The sequence below is a fragment of the Synchiropus splendidus genome, chromosome 2, assembly GCF_027744825.2.
Source record: "Synchiropus splendidus isolate RoL2022-P1 chromosome 2, RoL_Sspl_1.0, whole genome shotgun sequence".
Taxonomy (NCBI): Eukaryota; Metazoa; Chordata; class Actinopteri; order Syngnathiformes; family Callionymidae; genus Synchiropus; species Synchiropus splendidus.
Window position 1 is genome coordinate 38,478,708 of NC_071335.1, and position 19,241 is coordinate 38,497,948.

At 43.6% G+C, this 19,241-nt stretch overlaps 1 protein-coding gene across 1 annotated transcript; it reads right to left on the reverse strand.

Moving 5' to 3' along the window:
• Window positions 1–4,399: 4,399 nt before the first annotated feature.
• On the reverse strand, window positions 4,400–18,992 carry LOC128754531 (axin-2-like). Its single transcript, XM_053857223.1, has 11 exons — window positions 18,861–18,992; window positions 16,855–17,801; window positions 15,148–15,288; window positions 12,525–12,627; window positions 10,839–10,979; window positions 9,977–10,398; window positions 9,750–9,899; window positions 9,434–9,667; window positions 9,247–9,348; window positions 7,940–8,065; window positions 4,400–5,971 (listed from the first exon to the last, which is right to left on the reverse strand). Exons 2-11 carry the CDS (start codon window positions 17,688–17,690, stop codon window positions 5,845–5,847), a joined length of 2,382 nt encoding a protein of 793 aa, XP_053713198.1. The 5' UTR covers window positions 17,691–17,801; window positions 18,861–18,992; the 3' UTR covers window positions 4,400–5,844.
• Window positions 18,993–19,241: the final 249 nt, after the last annotated feature.

The following is a 19,241-nucleotide window of genomic DNA, read 5'->3' on the forward strand; positions in this document are numbered from 1 at the left end:
GGATGAGACGGCGATTAGAGATGGGCCCACTGCAGATCTACAAAGGCTTCAGCCGCACAATAAGCAGCAGAAGTCGGCGTACCTCACTCACCAGTGGAGCCCGGGGAGCCTCGGGTGCCACTTTACAGCAGCCTCACGCAGCCATGTGGACGACAGTCCCAACCTTGTCATGCCAGTTACCACAATGCCATAAGAAATGAACGCTGTTTGCATGGGACATGTGGGATACGCAGGAAAAGGCATCAAACAGGGAAAAAAAGCTGCTTCCTTAGAAATCAACATTTCCTTTGATGCGTTATCAGCATCTGAACACGTCACCGTGCAACCAGCAAGTACGCAGAGTCTGGAACGCTACAGGAACTCACCGAGAAGACGCTGCGAGGATGGAGAAAGAGGGCTGATGTGCAGGACTGGGAATGCAGCCCTCAACATCTCCACTTGGGAGAAATACAAAGCATTTTCCAGATGGAAAAGTAGAGAAAGAGTAAGGTGGGGACGGTTTGTGTCGGAAGTGATGGGATCTGATGGGATTTGTTGTTATTACTAAATGATGTGTTGATAGGCTCAAGATGGTGCGGAGCACTCCATAAAATGAATGATAAAACACATAAAGACCAATCAGACGTGAATAGAGTAAAGTTCTCGCCATGCTTTTTGTACCTCCTCCAATCACTGAGTGGCAGTTTCATGAGTGAATAACAAATCCACTGTATTTCAAGGAAAGTGTCACGGTGCTTGTTTATCACGTGGTGATTTCTGAATCTAAATATGTACGCATGTCACATGACGAGCTGAAGCCAGACTACTCGACTTATTAAGCACAAGACATGTTCACGGTAATAAAACCACAGACACAAAATGCATCATGTCATTGTTCATTCAACATTGCTTGAAGACAAACTGATGCATAACAATATTATTGATAAACCATTTCATAAATTATTAAATAACATTTTTCTGTGTTTTTTTAATATAAAATTACAAGTACGAAGATCAAGAGAAAAGGTCAATTGTGAACATGTTTTGGGTACATTAGAATAATTATTAATGCAAGTGTCTTGACATTTGTCTGGAGCCAGCCATTTTGGAATGTCAGCCACGGATGCTCTATCCCTTTCTCAGGCTGCAGAGATTCCGCTTTGTGGTTGAAATTCTGTCTCACCACTCTTCATGGTGTTAGAGATGACTGAGCCTCAAGCCTCATCAGGAACGCTCCAACTAACTTTGCATAATTAGAGAATGTGTGATGAATTAATCTCAATTAATCGCAGTTTAATGGTATAAGAATATTTGCCACAAAAAGCCACATTTTTCAATTTGAATGAATTTGGTACGTTACTGAATCAAATGATGGACCCATACGTACATTTAAACAACAATAAACAATATTTTGCATCAGTTTGGCAATAGCACGATAAATCAACTTTTTATATCACCTTATTTCAACGAAAGCTCTTTTAATGTCGTGAAAATATTTGTATAAGAATTTCAGTTTTATAAATATTTTAAATACATTCAGAGTAGTGGAAACCCTGGTCATTGTGTAGTGAAAAACATCCCTGAACAAAAGCAAACAGACTGTTTTTGTTTGCTTTTGTTCAGGGATTCCTCCATGTTTGTTGTTGTTGTTCTCATCCTAGGTGTGACGTGTCTTGTGCATCAGTGGGATCAGTGGACCAGGAACTCAAAGGTTACTTACAAAGTACAAGGTTCCGTGTTGTTAAATTAAATTATGATTTTTTTTGTTGTCATTAATTTATCGTGATGATGTCATGAATTAATTGTAACTAACTCACTAAAGTCCCACCACTACTTTTTATACTTCCAAAAAATTCATCAACTTCATTGTAAATATGTTGTCTTCAGCTTTGGCAGAAGTCACTCAGTGTCCTACAGGTTTAATGTCAATTTGAGGTGCAGCGAGTGTCAACGTCATTTGTTGTGAAGCTCAAAGCTTGTCAATAGTGAGTGCAGGTGTTTGGCAGCAACCTCCCAGAGAAGAGTGTGTGAGTGTGCAGACACGGTCACGCTCCCCAGCCACTGCATTATTTTCTGGTATTAAACGCTTGTTTGCCCAGCACTGAAATAAAAGCAGATAATTGAGGCAAACATGGCTGGGCTCTGCGCAGGGTGCTTCATGAATGTTTGTGTTGACTGTCAAGAGAGTTGCGCCGGTCCTTATTGTGCTTTAATAGGAGCAATTAGCCCGTGCCCTCATTTCCATGCTTAATGCCTCCATTTTAAGAGCAGAAGAAAGAATTCACACATAAAACCACTGAGAGACTGTCATGCTTCAAACGACTGCTGGCTTCCCAAGGTTTCTCTCTACGTGCTCGCATTTACACCACGCCTTATCTCTGTCCAGAAGTATTGTGATTTGTTTAGCCAAACTGAAACCTCTCATTTCATCTGAAGAATTTTATGTTTTTGAAATTCTAAAACGAAAACCTTTTTTTCTCAGCATACATACACTGTTGACCAAAGTTCAACAAGAGGTGTTCACCTGCATGCTCATTAGACGTGCTTTACTAGACATCAATTGGAATTTCACCTGGAAAACTGAACCAGAACCAAAACCAGATTTAGACAAGACTATATCTCTCTATCTGCAGGTCATAATATAAACCAGTCACAACTGAATTCCATCTGTCCCCAGGCCTCACTTTTGACTAGCACTTTGACTTGAAACTAAAAGTGTTGCACACTGGATTCAAGGACTCGCCCTTTGACTCAGTTGAGAAGGTTTTGTTAGTAGTTTTCAAACACAAATTTCCTGGACATGACGGCAAAATTCTGAGATTCATACCAGGAAAACAATTCCAAAAAAAAAAAATATATATATATATATATATATATATATATATATATATATATATATATATATATATATATATCATTATAAGTTATGTAGTTTATCGTTCTTCATTGTTCCTTCTGTTCAATAAGTTCCGCATCAATAACAGACTTTAGTAGTTTTCAAACACAAAATTCCTGGACATGACGGCAAAATTCTGAGATTCATATCAGGAAAACAATTCCAGAAAAAAAAAAAAATCATGTTACTCCCAATTTCTGCCACACCATCAATCGTGCTGTTTGCTAGATGCCAACATGGAGCGTCGGTTTGAAACAAGTAAGTAGCACAAACACAGTGTCTGTATTCCTGGATCAGTTCCACTATACACTCACACATTTTTCTGGTTAACAACATCGCCGTTTGACCTAAAAATATAAAAATACAACCATGTCCTTACTTGTGTATTTTCAAAACAAATTCTGCTCAGTTCAATTTATTTGCCAGAGGTTTCAAGTGCAATATTTGTAAATCATTTCTGACATGAAATTTGGGTCTTCTCAGCTGGTAGAAAAATGGATATTCATGCAACAATTCGTATATTACGTAAATAATTTTTCCTGACAGGAGCAAGAGTTCATCATTTCACATGTTCATCATCATCGCCACTACAAAATACGGGAATACAAAAAATGTAGTTTTCCGGTACCGCCATAAACAACATTGTGATGCAGACGGGAGCGATGCACGGTCGTCACAACTGGGTCAAAGGGCCGTTCTGGAAGCAGGGGATGAAGGGTTTGACAGCTTCTGTCAGCTCCATTACAATGAATGATCACATAAAAATAGACATGAAGATGAGCCGGATGTTACAGAACCAAATATATCATTTGTGTGGATACAAACAAAGTGAGTCTTGGGACAAGTTTTGACACTGCTGCTTCCGTGTGCACTGCTGTGAAGGGACATTCCTGTTTCTTTACATTTGAAAACCGTGGTCATTGAAGTGGGTTTCAGAACCCGTTTGAGCCGGAAGGTTCCTGCACAGCAGCAAAATGATCATGATGAGTACCGACGATGCCTATGGTTGCCACTTGTACCTCATTCTTTTAGGTTGCTTCACCCACTTCTCACTGGCACGATTACCACATGTAGCCGCCATGCCACGGCTTAGAATCTCATCTGTGATTCTGAAGATCTTCTGTACTGTGGCACCTCATGGATGCATTGACAGGAGCTGACTGGAGTCATCCAGCCACGTTTTCTATAAGGTGCTGAGTTTGAATTCAGATCTATTTTTTAGTTCTAATTCAGCAGGACCAACTTTGTAGATGATGTATGATGATGTTGTGACTCTTTAACACTTGTTCTGGGACAATACAAGCTTCACGCATCACTTATCTAGTTTTGTTGTTTAACATTATTCACCGTCTTCTGCTTATTTCCGCATGTATGTGACATAAGGAAGTCCATGTTAAGAGTTTAATGAAAAACAAGTCAGGACGAGGTGATAAAGAGCAGCAAGAAGTCAAGCACATTCATTTGAAAAATATAAAACTTTAATAAAGGCTACATCTCTCAATAATTACAATAATTATAGGTCCATGTAAATCTTTAAATGAAACTCTTTATATAATGTATAATTTACAGTTTAGATAGAATAAAATAAAACAACGGGGGGTGTAAAAACAACGTGGAAACAAATAAAACACACGATTACTGGATATTATTAAAAGCATAAAAATATCTTTTCAAACACAAAACCCTTTTAAAAACCAAGGGATATATATTAAAACCCTGAAACAGGGTAGCACATGGTATGGCATCCATATAGGCACAGGTGTACTCATAAAACACCAGCGAGTGTGTGTGTGTGTGTGTGTGTCAGTTCATCAGAATGCATAATTACAATGTATACAGGAGCTATGTGATAGAGCGTATCGCTGTGGCAACATTCAAACAACTCGGGAGCCGTAGTGCTCATGTTCCTGTCTAACACGTGAGCGGACTTCTTCCAGAAGTCCTTTTCTGTGACCCAAAATGTTTCTTGTTAGAGCAAGTTATTTTGGTGTGCGGGCTGTAAACACTGCCATTATTAGATGGTACAGCCTGTGCTGCAGGTCTCCTCTGCGTGGAGCTGTTTGAAACCCCCCCCCACCCCCTGTGCAATGCCTGGTTTGCAAACAAAGGCACAACAAAAAAGATTGAGCTCTGTCGCCAGACGGAGAGAAGGGACTAACAAAAAAAAGACGAAAACATTAGTGTGACCAAGTAAATATTAAAAACTATCAGCAGCATATAAGACTGGAATTGACCATTAGGGAGAGTGGGACAAACTAAATGGTCGTTATTTTGGTTCAGACAGGGCTACAAGGCTGTGGGAGGTTCTAGTCTAGTGTCTCAGTCTATTCTATTGAAGTTCTCCCAACATTCAAAGCAGCTTGCCCATTGGCTGGAGTCAGGAAGGACAGAGGTTGGAGGGGCTAAAAAGAGAAAGGGTTATTTCAATAAATACTTAATAAAAACGTTCACCTCATAACAACAAGCATCTACTAGATAAAATACATGTATATATACATAGTCATGTATGTATATGCACACGTACAGTTGTGCCTGAAGAGCTCAGTCAGCACCTCTGCTGTTCTCGCACGTCACAACAGTCTACAACTTCAGTGGTTATATTCAAGACGTTGGGCGGGTCTTACCCCCGACTGGCTTCCAATCAGCACCAACCCCAAAGTCTCTGTTCCCTTGTGTTTCTAAGGCTGATTGGTTGACAGTGTCAGGGAGGGCCAGTGCCTCCTCTGGTTTCTGCTTACTTCATTGGCTCGTCTTCCTTCAATCACTCCTCTTGTGCTGGATATATTAACTCTGTTTAGCTTAATATTACGAAATGCTTAAAAAACAAAACAAAACAAAACAAAAATAAAACAAACAAAGTGTCCAGAATTCATTTTTCTTTCAACAATAAAGAGTCTCTTGTATTGGGGACAATGTAGCTTTTGGTCGGGCATGAAAGGGCATTGGTTGCGTTCGTGACAAAATGGCGTTCAGTCCATTCTCTCCACTTTGCCAAGGACTTTTCCCTCGTACATGGGCAGCACGCTGGTGTCCTCCCACACTTCCTCAAATACAGCGCCACACTCAAACTCGTCACTGGCCTTCTTGAAGTAGTACCTGAAGGGCAGACAGAAGGCAGGAATTAGTCATCAAAACACTAAGCAGCATCCTGGTGAATATCTGGTGAATACGTATTGAATTAACTCTCTGCAAAATGAAGCCAGCTGAGACAGCTTCTGAGAGTATTCCAACTTCATCATCTTGACTCTTGTCCACTGAATAGATCCTGCATCTGCATCCTCCAAGCTGCCATTTGCGATGGCTGTCAATGACGGCTCTTCCTATCATAGAGGTTAACATTCCAGGTGCCTGAGAGTCTGCTCGCTGCCTTTGCTTGTGCACACATTAAGAATGCTTTGCAATCAGCAGTGAAGAAAAAGAAGAGCAGGTCAGAGGAGCGTGGTGGAATCAGTGAGTGGGCGTGAAAAGCTGGACGCAGGCCGAGCCTGAGGGGCTCTACACCCTGGGAGGTGGGCGACTACTCAAACAGTCTCCTGTAGGTCACGGGTCAGCTCACTAACCCACTCTTCTTCTCTCAAGCAGCGATAACTCCCCGGGTTCGCTCGCTGGCAGTGACTGTGCAGTGCTCCTAATCATTCCTGCGCAACCTCCATCCCAGGAAAAGATCAGCAGGAGGGGATTTAATGATAAGCTTTGTAATGGAAAAATGCCTCATTTTGTCTGTGCGCGTCTGTGTCCAGAATACCGAAAAGGTCTGAGTTTTACGAGCAATCCTTCTGCTTGGAGTCGTTCAAACATCACGTGAGGCGGGGAGCAGCTAACATTAACTTTCATTTGGCTTGATGAGCGACATTCCACATAAACCTACTGCTGGCTGTGGCGTGTTTCTAACAAGAATGTAGCACCGTCGGTTGTCTAAAGGTTGGTTCTAAAACCAACCAAAGAGTTGTGAGAGTGATGCTTAAATTGGCTCGAGAGCATCGTCATCTTCTGGTTCGCTTGGCTTATCTTAACTCGATGAAGCTAACGTTCAGAGAGAGCAGTATACAACTAACTGAAAAGTCAACTCAGCAATTAAAAATTCTGTTGGTGGTTAGTCAAGAGCTCCTTCACAAACAAAACGTTTCCGTATCTCTTCAAATTATTGCCTGCCTGGGAATGATTCAGTCTTGACTCTTCGTTTGTACAAACTAAAAACAAAGCAGATTCTTTTTTTATCATCTGGATTTTCTAACTCCACAACAGTTCAAAGTCATCACTCTATGTTTCAGAGAGCGGGGCAGGCAGAGACGTCTTTCCATTGCAACATGTTTTATGTGGCAGGGTTTTTTTTCTCTTGCGTGCAACATCTGGCACCAATATTGTCTGGCAGTGCAGCAATGTACTGCTCTCTGCTGTTCTGCTGCCATGATCAAATTAACCAACTCCACACATTCGGCGGCCATTGAAGCCAGACCACCTCCTCCCCATCCTCTCCCACACGCTAAAGAGTTATTGGTTCGTAGGGGTGCATTGACTTGTTTGCAGACCCATCTCTTTCTTGCCTAACAAGCAGATGTGGCTGCGATCAGACACTGATGTCATGGGCATGCAGGCTTTGTCTCTTCTCAGCGGTTGTCACGACAGTAAAACTTTGTTTTGATAAGTAAAATGTAATCCACATAGAAATGGGAAGCCACCATCACCGAGGTGAACATGGCTTTACATCCAATGATCGCATTCGGATGATCAGCTGGAGGTAGCTGTGCTGTTACCGTCTGTCAGCCGCTCACAACACTGGAGACTAATACCTGACGCAATAATGTGGAGGAAGAATTTGAAATGCTCTTTATACACGAAATAAAATGGCTCAGGCTTCAAAGCCACATTTATTAAAGCTGCCTTACCATGAAAATCAGGACCAGATGTGAGAAAAAAAAATGTCCTCCAGAACACCCCTCTCCCCCGCCTTCCCCTGTCCCGGAAAGCTTTGAATTCGCTGGATAATCTCAGCTTCTCTTTCAGCATACGTTTCACAGGACTTGATTACAAGACATGACAGCCAGGAAACTCTTCGATATTCACCTGTAGTTGCCTTTCTTGCTTAGCTGTTCCTTAAAGTGTCCCAGAGTGAGGCAGTGGGTCTTCATGACGCTGCGATAGGGAATCTCCTCACCACAGAAGAAGTAGGTGACCACTAGTTCTTTAGAACTGAAAACACAGGACAAAAGGTGGTTTAAAAATAATTCTCAGAAAATACCACAGATGAAACTAAAGAAGCAAAGGTAGCCAGAAGACAGCTGGCTCACCCTCCAATTAAAAATAAAAAAAAAGCTTCACACTAAGTCTGGCTGTGGTTAAACATCAAACGCTCTTGACATTGAACAAACAACTGTATGAAAGGAGCCGATAAGCCCAAGTTACCAGGGGCTACTCAACACATCTTTGTTGGGGTCCACTGGTGAGCATCTGGGTGTGTGCGCATTAAGAGACGGGTGGTTAGTTATGATTCTGTATTAAAGCATGTTTCATCTTAAAATGATTAAAAAAACTAGAGAAGAGGAGTTCAAAGACGCAGCTATGCTGACTCACAAAATTCCTTTTTAAAGGGAAGAAAGTCTCTGAGTCTGGAACTCATGTCTCCCAAACCTACTTTAAATACGGAGGGGGAATGATCGCTCAATCAATATCTATCTATCTCACCCAGTTACCATTGAATTAAAACTCAAAATCATGGATCATGGATAACTGATTAGCAGAGACACAACAGATGGATGGTTTGCCAGATTTTAGGAAGATCAGACGAGCTATCATAGGTCAGTCTGGCGCACACTTAAAATATGAATAAAGATTATATAATAAAGCAAACCTGCCTATTTTTTGACATCAAAAATGTTGCAAACACAAAGGAGAGTGGGGCAACAATGTCACAAGCAAAACATTACAATTTTCTATTCCGAGTGATTATTAAATAATTTCAATATAATTAATGAAATACATTGAAAAAAAGAAAGTTCTACAAAGTAACTTTAAAACTGAATCCAGCATATGCCTACAAACAAGCTGTGTACGTCAAATAAGTCATATTTGTTTCCTCAAAACTGCTTTTACGATAAAGCACTAGCCAATGAGGAAATTTAGTTGCTCTCCTCAAATGAATTCTGTAAATATTAACCAGGTTAGATGTTGCAATAAAGCAATAATCGGCTCAACAGCTTCACTTTTGAGTTCATGAACAAAGCTGAACTTATTCTGTATGTGTAACAACTGACTGAAATGTGTGTTGGCAAGTTAACAATAAGCGTTAAAGCCAAAAAAAACAAAAAACAATTGGGATTCAAGAAAATCATTTGACTTTTTTAATATGACTTAAGTCACGGAAGGATTCTTACTCTTCAGCTTGTAGTCCAGGGCTGTTGAGAGAGCTTCCTACAGAGGAAAAGGCAGCAACTGGTGGACCCCTGTGTTTCTGAAGACCTGCTGCCACTGAATGCCTGTCATGGACATATGAAAGAAAAAATAGAGATATAAATACAGAGTCGAAAAAAAAAATGTCGTTTCGTACAAAAGCTTATTTACCTTTGTTTTGGAGGTTTGGACACCTCCTCTAATCTCCGACAAGCCTCCTCAAGCTGTGCCAACGTGTTGGGTGGAGGCAGAGGTGGCATAGCAGGGTCCTGAATGAAAGGATGGCCTGGGTGATGACTGCGGAGATGAGCACCATTGCCAATTCCCCCACCACCCCAAGGGGAATGAGCCCGACCAGATAACGTCTTGCAGTCAAGAAGGTTAGATTTCTTAAGACCCTGAGTGCTGTGCAAAAACATCAAAATCAAGACAAAAATTATGAGAAGACGGATCTGGATCATGTGGAGAAGTAGGTTGATTTTTTTACCTGTGTGGTTTGTGCTTGCCCTGCCGCTCACTCTCCAGGATCCATTGCCAAACATTCTGAGAGCGGTCTGTGGCATCAAGAGGAAGGCAAGGAGGAGACACACCATTCTCTGTAGGTCTTACCGACCGCCTACTCAATGAGCTACAGCGACTGGAAAGGAAAAGAAAAAAGGTCAGCATTGATCAAAAGGGCATGACAAGCATTCATATTTTTGAATGTAAACATACACAGAGGTCAGATCCGAGTACTTAGACCCCCCAGGAGGACACAGGCACTGCACCCGCTGAGCCGCTTCAGATTCAATCTGCTCCTTTGTCTTGGTCCCAGCATGGTGATGGTGGATGTAGTGGTGGTGGATGTGCTTTGTGGACTGCAGACTTGGCACTAGGACCTTGGAGGCACCAGGATGTACACCAAAGAGGGGTCCCTCGTCCGAGAACACCAAGGCACCTGTCCGGTCTGGGGAGTGGGAACGCGGCGAGTGTCGCACCACACCAGGAGACTGGCAACCAGGGGTCTTAAGGACTCTGGAGAGATGTTCATCCAGGATAGCTTGAGGGTCTTCCTCACACTGGTTGCCAGATGGAAGCAGGGGGTGATGGATGGAATAATCGCCAGTGACGTCGACACTTTCTTCCCTGTCCTCCTCCTAGAGGATTAGAGCAAAAAAATTCAACACGCTATCAAAAACGTTGGCACAGAAATACTGTAAAAACAAGGGAATAACTTCACTTGCGTTTTCTATTTGTCTCTTGGTTAACAGGCAATGTCTGTGCTTGAGCTATTATGCACTGACCGTGAATCACAAAGACCACTGGATAACAACTAGGTACTAACTGAAGAATCTTTGCCTCAAAACATACAGTTGAAATTTCGCAGAAACGAGAGGATGAGAGGAATCAAAAGTTTATGCATGATAGACTTCGAGTCAATTTTTCTACTTCTACATGCTAATGCCTGAATAAAGTTTTTTTTAAGTGATACAAAACACAGGCTAACTTTGATGTAAGCACAATTCCCGTGAGGTAGCCACTGAAGTGCTGCTTGACGTTCTAAATGGGAGGTTGTTTTTTGTTTTTGTGATTGCACCTCTTGGATCTGTTGTAGTCGCTCCTCCAATGAGCTCATGGTATCCTGCTCACGCTTCAGTTTCTCAAGTCTGGCTATGAGTTGTGCAGCAAAGGTTGAGGGCTCGACAGGGGTCATCTCCTTAGGCAAACGATGTGTTCTCTGCAAACAGCACAAGGAGGCGGACATTTTACAAGTGAGTGAGTGGAACGACTTCTTGTTTCCGACAAACACAATATGTTGTATTACTGCTCCAAAAAGTGTGACTGTTCTGAATGGGTACATCCAGATGCCCTTGGCCCCTTAGCTAACCTGAGCCTTCTCCATTGCCCATCCCAGCGAGATCTCCTCGTGGCTACTGTCCTTGGCAGTGCCTGGCTGGCGGGCAAGGGTTAGAGAGAGGGTAGTGATGGCGGGTAGCAGTTGGTCTCGCTTGGAGGGGAGGCCCCCTGCCTGCACCCTCTGTAGCCTGACCAAGCCATCAGCTCGCAGCCTCTGAAGTCAGCACACTTCAAAGCGCTCTTGTCAGACATCAAACGCACGCTAGGGGTGGGAGGGACATGCAGCTTTAAATCTCAGAATAAAAGCCAGATATCAACGGAGAAGAGAGTGTGAGTAGAGGAGAAGGGAGGAGAATGGGGGGTGAGGGGGACAGAATTAACAGCATAAAAAGAGAGTGGAGGATTGAGATGTGCGTTTGTAAAGTGGTGACGGTGGCAGCAAGAGAGCAAGAGAGGAGGGGAAAGGGAGGGAGAGGAGAGAGGAGTCAAATAGAGGGAAGATCTAAGGGGAAGTAGTAATTTATTTCCTAGCTGCATGCAGGGCAGCTCTGAGGTACTCTAGTCACATTATCCTACTTTTTCTTTAACTATATGCAGTGGCGCCCCCCAACCCTCTCACTTTTTTGTTATTTGGCACACTGGCTTTCTTGATTTTTACTCTTTTTTTGTTGTTCGTCTCATCTCTTTGTAGAAACGATGAAGGAAAGAAGAAGAAAGGGAAGCAGAGCTGCTGGCAAAGGAGCGCCAGCCCTGCACGGGGCCCCCGCTGCCTGGGGCTGGTGCATCATGGGAGACAGAGCCATCTCCAAATCAGGAGGGAGACATTAAAGGAAAGCAAGTGGGAAAGGGAAAGAGACAAAGATATTGGAAGAAGAGAGAGAGAGAGACAAGGGGAGACAAGGCAGAGAAGAAAAGAGGAAAAAAGGTGGAACAGACAACAGTGTAAAACGAAGCCACAAACTCAGACAGACTTCTTACATGTACACTCGAACCTGTGTTTTGCCATGTAACAAGAGTTTCACACTATTTCCTTGCCTCCAACATTTCTCCATCCAAACTTGTCTTGAAGTATTTTTCTCCATTTCCTTGCCTGCTCCCCATAACAGCCACGTCAGCTCAACACGGATAGCAATATATTGAAAATGTATTCAGAAAATGATTTTATATAAGACAATTATTGTTATTATAAAAATATTCTTAGTTTTTACCCCACCAACCCATACCTAAATAACAGCAGGGTGACAAGACAGGTTTTAACATATTGGAAACATATATGTGGAGACACCATTGCAAAGTAAAGAAGCACACAAATGGAGCCTATCATCTCCTCTACTTTTATAAATTCGTTAGTCACTGTCTCCGGAGAAAATCAATCAGAGACAGATGAGAGACAAAACCAAATGGTTAAATGGGAAGCAAAACTTACAGGAAAGTGTGGCAGGGAGACCTGGCCGTTGATCTTGACACTGCGATGCATCTCTCGCTGAAGATGCTTCTTGGTGCCAGTCTTGTAAGGAGGGATACCATCTCTAAAGAAAAAAATATATTACCCATTAGCATTCACTAGAGAAGCCTAAGAAAAAAAAAAAAAAGAAAAAAAAAATACATGCCAAAACCAAATTTATGCACATCAATCTTCATTCAACCAGTGGTTCCGCACCACCACCACTGGGTTATCAATGTGCTGTGTGGAAGCCAAAAAGTGCAGCCCACCATTAAAATGACAGACAGGACATCACTCAGAAACCAACCACAGGGCGCTCTACAAACATTTTAAGGCTTTAGAACTTTTGAAGCCAGGGAAACAAAAGACACACAACAAAACACTTGAGGACAATGGGTGAGTAATGCTAAACATGGCTACGGGGGCTTCAAAGGAGCCCCACTGATAAGATTAGTCCCTGTCGACTTTTGACAACCCTTCTTACCATGTGACTGATTTAGAGTAAACAACATCCATCGACAGAATCATTGAAGCATCATATACCTAAGAATCTGAGCTGATCCAAACAGACAATCACACTGCCACCAATACTTGATTTTCCTCAAACACTATCATTGGAGCTTGACATGAAAAACTCAAAAAGGAAAAAAAATGAAATGAAAAAATAAGGCATGCATGACAACAATAAACAACATGAATCTTGCTAAACATGACATGTTTTCCACATGCTGACGTTTAAAGCACAAAAATGAAATGAAGCCTACTCTCAAGTGAACAATTAAGCATTTATGTTAGTTAGACTCCACTTTTTTTTTATTTCATGTCTGCTGGTTTTTCCAGTCAGCAGCCACTTTAGCTGGGCCAATTATCTTGGACGTTTTGGCTGCTCAGAAGTATCTGACCTAGCCCAAACGCTACTTTTTCTGCTGCCTCTTTGAAATCTCACACTCATGCACATATGCAGTCGCTGCCATCTTCGTTTGGCAAATGCTCCGCTGCGTGTCTCTGATCTCAGCAACATCAAACGCCTGGTTTGTAAGATAAGGTAATGTTTGAAGTTGGTGCAGCAGCATTCCCCAGCGTCCAAGTAAATCCATAAATAAGATATAAGCAAAAAAGAAAAAAAAATCCCCTATCCCTTCTTCTGTCTCACCCTCTTTCCCAAATCCTCTTCTTCTTGTTCTTTATCCCAGAAATGAAATTCAAATGTGTGTTTTAACAACGATGAAAGGGTGCGCTAATCAAATTGTTGCCTCCAATAAAAGCAGGGTGTAAATGGTGAGAACTACAACATGGATATGACTTTGACTGTAGAGAAAATCCCACAAACGTATCTTCCTGCTTCCCTGCTTCCGTTTGTACACAAGCCGCTTCAGTGATGTCAGATGATGCGAACACTTCTACTTAACTCTACCTATGACTGTGATAGTCCAGGGCAAATGAAACCTGTCAGTCAAATGAGACAATAACTAATGATGAAGAAAACTCAACAACTCAGGAGTGGTGTGCTTACAAGAACACCAACACATCATACAATGTTAGATCAACTTTCCTCTTCCTGTACTGCCACCAATTCCATGAACAGATGCTTTGTGCAGTTTCTGGAGAAAGACATGGACTTTCATGGTTTCATGGCTCCTTACTTTATGGGGATCTCCTATTCAGTTGTGCAAGTCATTTTCAAAGCAGTCAGCCACCCTCTTATCCCCCTAAGCTCCCCTCACCCAACAATAGGCTGAAAGCGATTCAGTTAAGCCTTTTATACTCCATGCACTTTATTTTCTCACTCCCTTGCACTTCTAGCCTTACCTCTCCTGCTTTTGGCTCTGGACTAAGGAGCGGAGAACAAGTGAGTGCAATTTTGGGGGGTGTCCTAGTGCAGCTTTGGGGAGTTCCTCATTCTTGTCCCGAGGTCTAGCACCGAGTAACCCCTGTGAATGCCTTGCAGACACATGATCTCAGCACGCTGTGGAGGCCAGTGGCAGGAAACCAACCTACCATGTGAGTAAGCCTCCTTTCATTTGGTGCCAACATTTTTCAATGAGTTTGTCTTGAGGCCCAAATGGCCATTTCCCTCCCCCTGTCCTCCAGCTCTTCAAGGGAAAACAGCGATTAGACAACATGAAAAAAACAAGCCTGTTGTGGCAGAAGGGTGGGTGGGATGGATACATTTCAACTCAGAAGAAAAATAAGGCAACGCCCCCACCCACATCAAGACAATCTCATTTTTTCCTCGCTCCTTTCTGGCCTGAAACACACAGCGACAAACTTCAAACGAGCCTCAGACAAAACGACTTTAGCAGCGTCGACTCCCGGAATGCAACACCAGCTAATGCACAATGATGGCATCACCTGTACGATTTAAATACATCGACACCACTGACCTTAAGCAAGCAGACTGCAAAAACAAATACTTCCTGCATGTTTTCAAATGAGTTCTAAGATGCTAGTTGAGCTCGGTTCAAGGAAGATTTAGATACAACAGAAGGATACATTCACAGGAAAGGTTTAGCAGAATAAAAACCATTCCATTGAAGTTTCTGCAGCAGATTAAATGACAATGGGGACCTATGCATTTTCTTCTGAGATTTACATCAACACTTACACACTACTGTCTGTCATTGACATGGAATCGTCTGTCGTAGCATCACTGGAGATCTCGCTGTCATTGGCACTAGTGGCAGGAGCAAAGATGTAGCCAGAGTTGACAAAGTAGGGGCTGGCTGGATCTCCTTGCCTGTGGGACCTAGACAGCAAAGAGCAAACAAATTTGATCACATTCAAGGTCACATTCAAAGTGCTTTATAGCACTATTTTAGATACATTAGACATTTTATTCTTTTTTACAGGCAAAAGACCAAAGTGTTTTGTGTGAGTTGATGTGAGATTGTAACCTCAATAGAAAGATTAGTTACATACGTTTTGGACAATAGTGAACATCTTTTTGATTCACACAGACCTCAACAGTCCATTACTTTAATTTGAAAATGCCATTCACTTTCCTGGAAACAGCCTCTTTCTTTCTCTGGCACTCCTATCACTCCATCCTCACGTCTGTGCCCCCCACCCCCTTTGCTAAATCTCCCCTGCTTTCTTTTCTAAAGTCTCTCTCTGTGTTTCTACACTCCTGCTGTGTTGCATTCCTGTTCCAGTAGTGAAGGGGGTGGACGGGGAAGAGAGAAGACAGAAGACGAAGGGGGAACTTGAGCTTTTGAGAGGGAGAGGCAAAGGGAAAAGGGGGAAGGAGGGCCCCTTTCTTTATGAGAATGCCTTCTGCTGGGAGTGCCGAGAGGAGAACCCCAGCATGACTAAAGCCGTAGGCCCCAAGCACAAACCTGACCTTTGGAAGGTCCGCGTAAAGAGTCAGGTATTTAGCACAGCTGGGCTCTCCGTAACCCCCACACACACCCGTTCCCACTCTCCTTTATTTCTTTCATGATGCTTGTTCCCAAGCATCTATCTCTCTATCTATCTATCTGTCTATCTATCTGATGGTAGAGGCTGAGCAACATAACAGATAGAAGCTAAGATAAAGAACATGAGTGACACTATGATTTTTAAACAAAGCATGTCTAGTCTTGATTAAAACAAATTGAAAAAAAGAAAATATCTGGGCACTGTGAGCCCTTTCAGAAATAATTATGCCCAGATGTGAGCACAAACAATCCAAACAACAAATGTTTGAAAGCACTCTTTGATTAGGTCCATGCTCACGATCCAGATTTTGAAACCGTAGTAGTTTAAATTTCCTACAGCTGTTGGATAAATGTGTGGGATTCTCTGCAGAGATAAAAGCCCAAATTCTTTCCACAAGAAAAATGATACTTGGCTGCACAACTGACTGACAGCACATGCACACTTGCTGTAAAAGGAAGAGTTTCAAAAATTTAGCAACAATCGGAAATAAAAAAACACCAGATGGCCATATTGAGCCATCAGTCTTTGTTTGTGAAATTGTGACTTAACCAGAGGAAAGATTTCAAAGGACAGGAAACTTGAGCAAGCAAGCAGAGAGCTGCCTGCAAGACACCATTTACTTAAAAGGAAGGCTCAGATCCATTGATGTTTGTAGCCACCCACCCCTCCAACCCCTGACTAACTGCAGGCAGGAGGGCACAAACATGCAGGCATGTTCCTCTGAGAGCCTTTGATCAAGTGTCTTTATCACTCCCCTAGGCAGCTGTTAAAAAAGTGCCAAATAATCAGTGATTTAAAGGCTAATGTCAAAGAGGCGAGCACCAAAAGTTTAAACAAAAAAATCAGCAAATATTAACAGAAGAAAGGTAGCGGTCCAGGTGAGCGCTGATCTTACCTGCAACTATTCTCCAGCACCTCAGCTGCTGTCCGGATGGCAGCAGTAGCCCTAAGAGTTTTCATAGACAGTCCAACTACGGACCCGATGGCTTTCGCCTTCAGGTCACCACAGCTCCACTCCTTGTCCTCCATGAGAGGAGGAAGGTATCCACACATCAGCTTGAGGCTGCCGAGTCCGCTGTGGTTCATGTAGGCAGCGTTTTCGCAGCCGGTGCGCACGTATTCGAGGTATATGTCAGAGGTCAGAAACAGCTGATACGCGTTTTCTTCCATGTTGGACTGAATTTCCGTCTGTGCCTGGTCGAACATGGCCGAGTCTATTTGTTGCTTCTTGATACTATCCCTTATGAAGGTCTTGGTGGCAGGCTTGAGCTGCTTGGCGACGATGCTGTTGTTCTCAATGTACCGCTTGAAAATCACTTTGGCAACTCGCAGTGTTTTGGTATCCTTTAAGTCCATTTGCCTAAAGCCGTTGCAGGCGAACCAAAAGTCCAAAGTGTCAACGCAGTTCTCCCGCTCCAAAAAGGTCCTGAAAAGGTGGGCGCCGTCTTGGTCGCCAAGGAGGAAATGCAGAGATTTAGTCCATCTGACTAAAGGGGAGTCCGGGGACGCGCTGCCCTCCGGCTCTCCGAGTCCATCCTCATTCCTTCTCATCAGAGAGGTGCACGGAGGCGCGCTGGCGACCGGGCTCTCCTTAACCTTACCCAGGGCTCTCATTTTGCCTGGTCTGCTGTGGCTGTAGCATGACGCCTCACCCTCCTCCCCCGGAACCGGTGGACGAGGAGCATCTTCTCGGAAGCTACTGTTGATGTGCTCCGCTAGCGCCCTGCTCATGGCTCCAGCTCTGGCTGCTGAGTGAGAGTGCCGTCGTGCCTCCACAGAGCTCCAGCCTAATCCTGCTCACTCTCTAAAAGCAGCGGGGGAGCTTCTCAGCTCCTCTTCACTCTGAAACACAAAGTATTGATCTAATCAAAGCCATATCCTGCTGAACTTCAAAGACGGACATCAAGTAAACAGTCCCTTTCAAATAAAACTCGCCGGGTTCACAGAGAAGAGAAAAATGAAAGGCTTCTTTGTACGTTTCATTTACCTATTTATAATCAAAATGAGAGATCAACTGCAGCCTACATTCGCTACCTGTCACATCAGAAACACACTCTTCACTGAAATAGTATTCTCACAACTGTGGCTTACACGTGTATTCCCGAGGAGTCCGCGTCACCGCCAATTATATCCCGATGTGTTTGGACGCCCGTCCAATGTGCGCGCACGGATGAGTAGAGATGAGATCGGCGGTGCGGTGACCTCGAGCGATGTTAAATACGAGGGGGAGAAGCCTAATCAACTCTTGTCTACATGTCTCAACACCGCGTAAAACTTTTTTTCCTTGAAAAGCAAAACGAAAGCGGAACGGTTGATTTAACCGTAGACTCCGATCCAAAAGACTACAGGTGTGAATGAAATGAGCGGACAGACGTACCATCGCAAGTTCGATTCCAAGAGAGTAATGCCAGTGCAAAGGGGTGCTGTGCTACTCCATCACTCGAATGATCCCCCCAACCCACCCACCCCAAAAAAAAACTGTAATCCGGTTGAAGAAAGTCGACTACTTGGTGCTGGTAATAAACCACATGCGGGACGCCTGGCTCCAACAACCACCGCTGGTCTTGGATTCTCTCTGTCCCATCCAACTACTGACCTCAGAGCAGGCAGGCACGGTCCCTATGTAGAGCAACGGGGGTGTCACAACTGGAGGAATAGGGAGGAGGGGGGGCGACGACTGAAGAATACATCCCACTTTCCCAGCGAGAAGAACCAACCTACAAATAGTCGTTTTTAAAAGCGACACATTTACACACCCGTGTTTAAGCTTCTTATCTATCTCGCCGTATTTCTCGCCCACAAATAAGCAGCGCAACCCCGCGTTTCTTCACTTCAAAGCCCGAGCGGCAGCACATCAAAGCGGCCAAGAGAGGGGGCTTGTGGAGCGGCTTTGCAACTTACCATCCGTGTAACCGGAGCAGCTTCCCCGACCATAAAGCGCAAAGTTACAACAGTCTGGTGCAGTAAACACCGGCGCGGGTCTCTGTCACACATGAATGTAGCGGCGAACAAAACGCAGCGGTGGTTTACCAGCCGTCTTGCCTCCTCAGGTAGCATTTGGAGGAGTCGCGGGCGCAGTCGAGATCCTACGGGCTGTCTGCGAACCAGTTAGGCTGAAGGTTTAACTGCGGACTTCAAAGTGAACAACCGCCGGCCTGGTCCCGGAAGATGCATACAAGCCCGGCGTCGTAAACTGTGGAATACAACGAAATTCACGAACGCAGACCTCTAAAACAGCCACGAACATCGCCATACGAATCCAAAGTTGCTTCCCTGAGAACA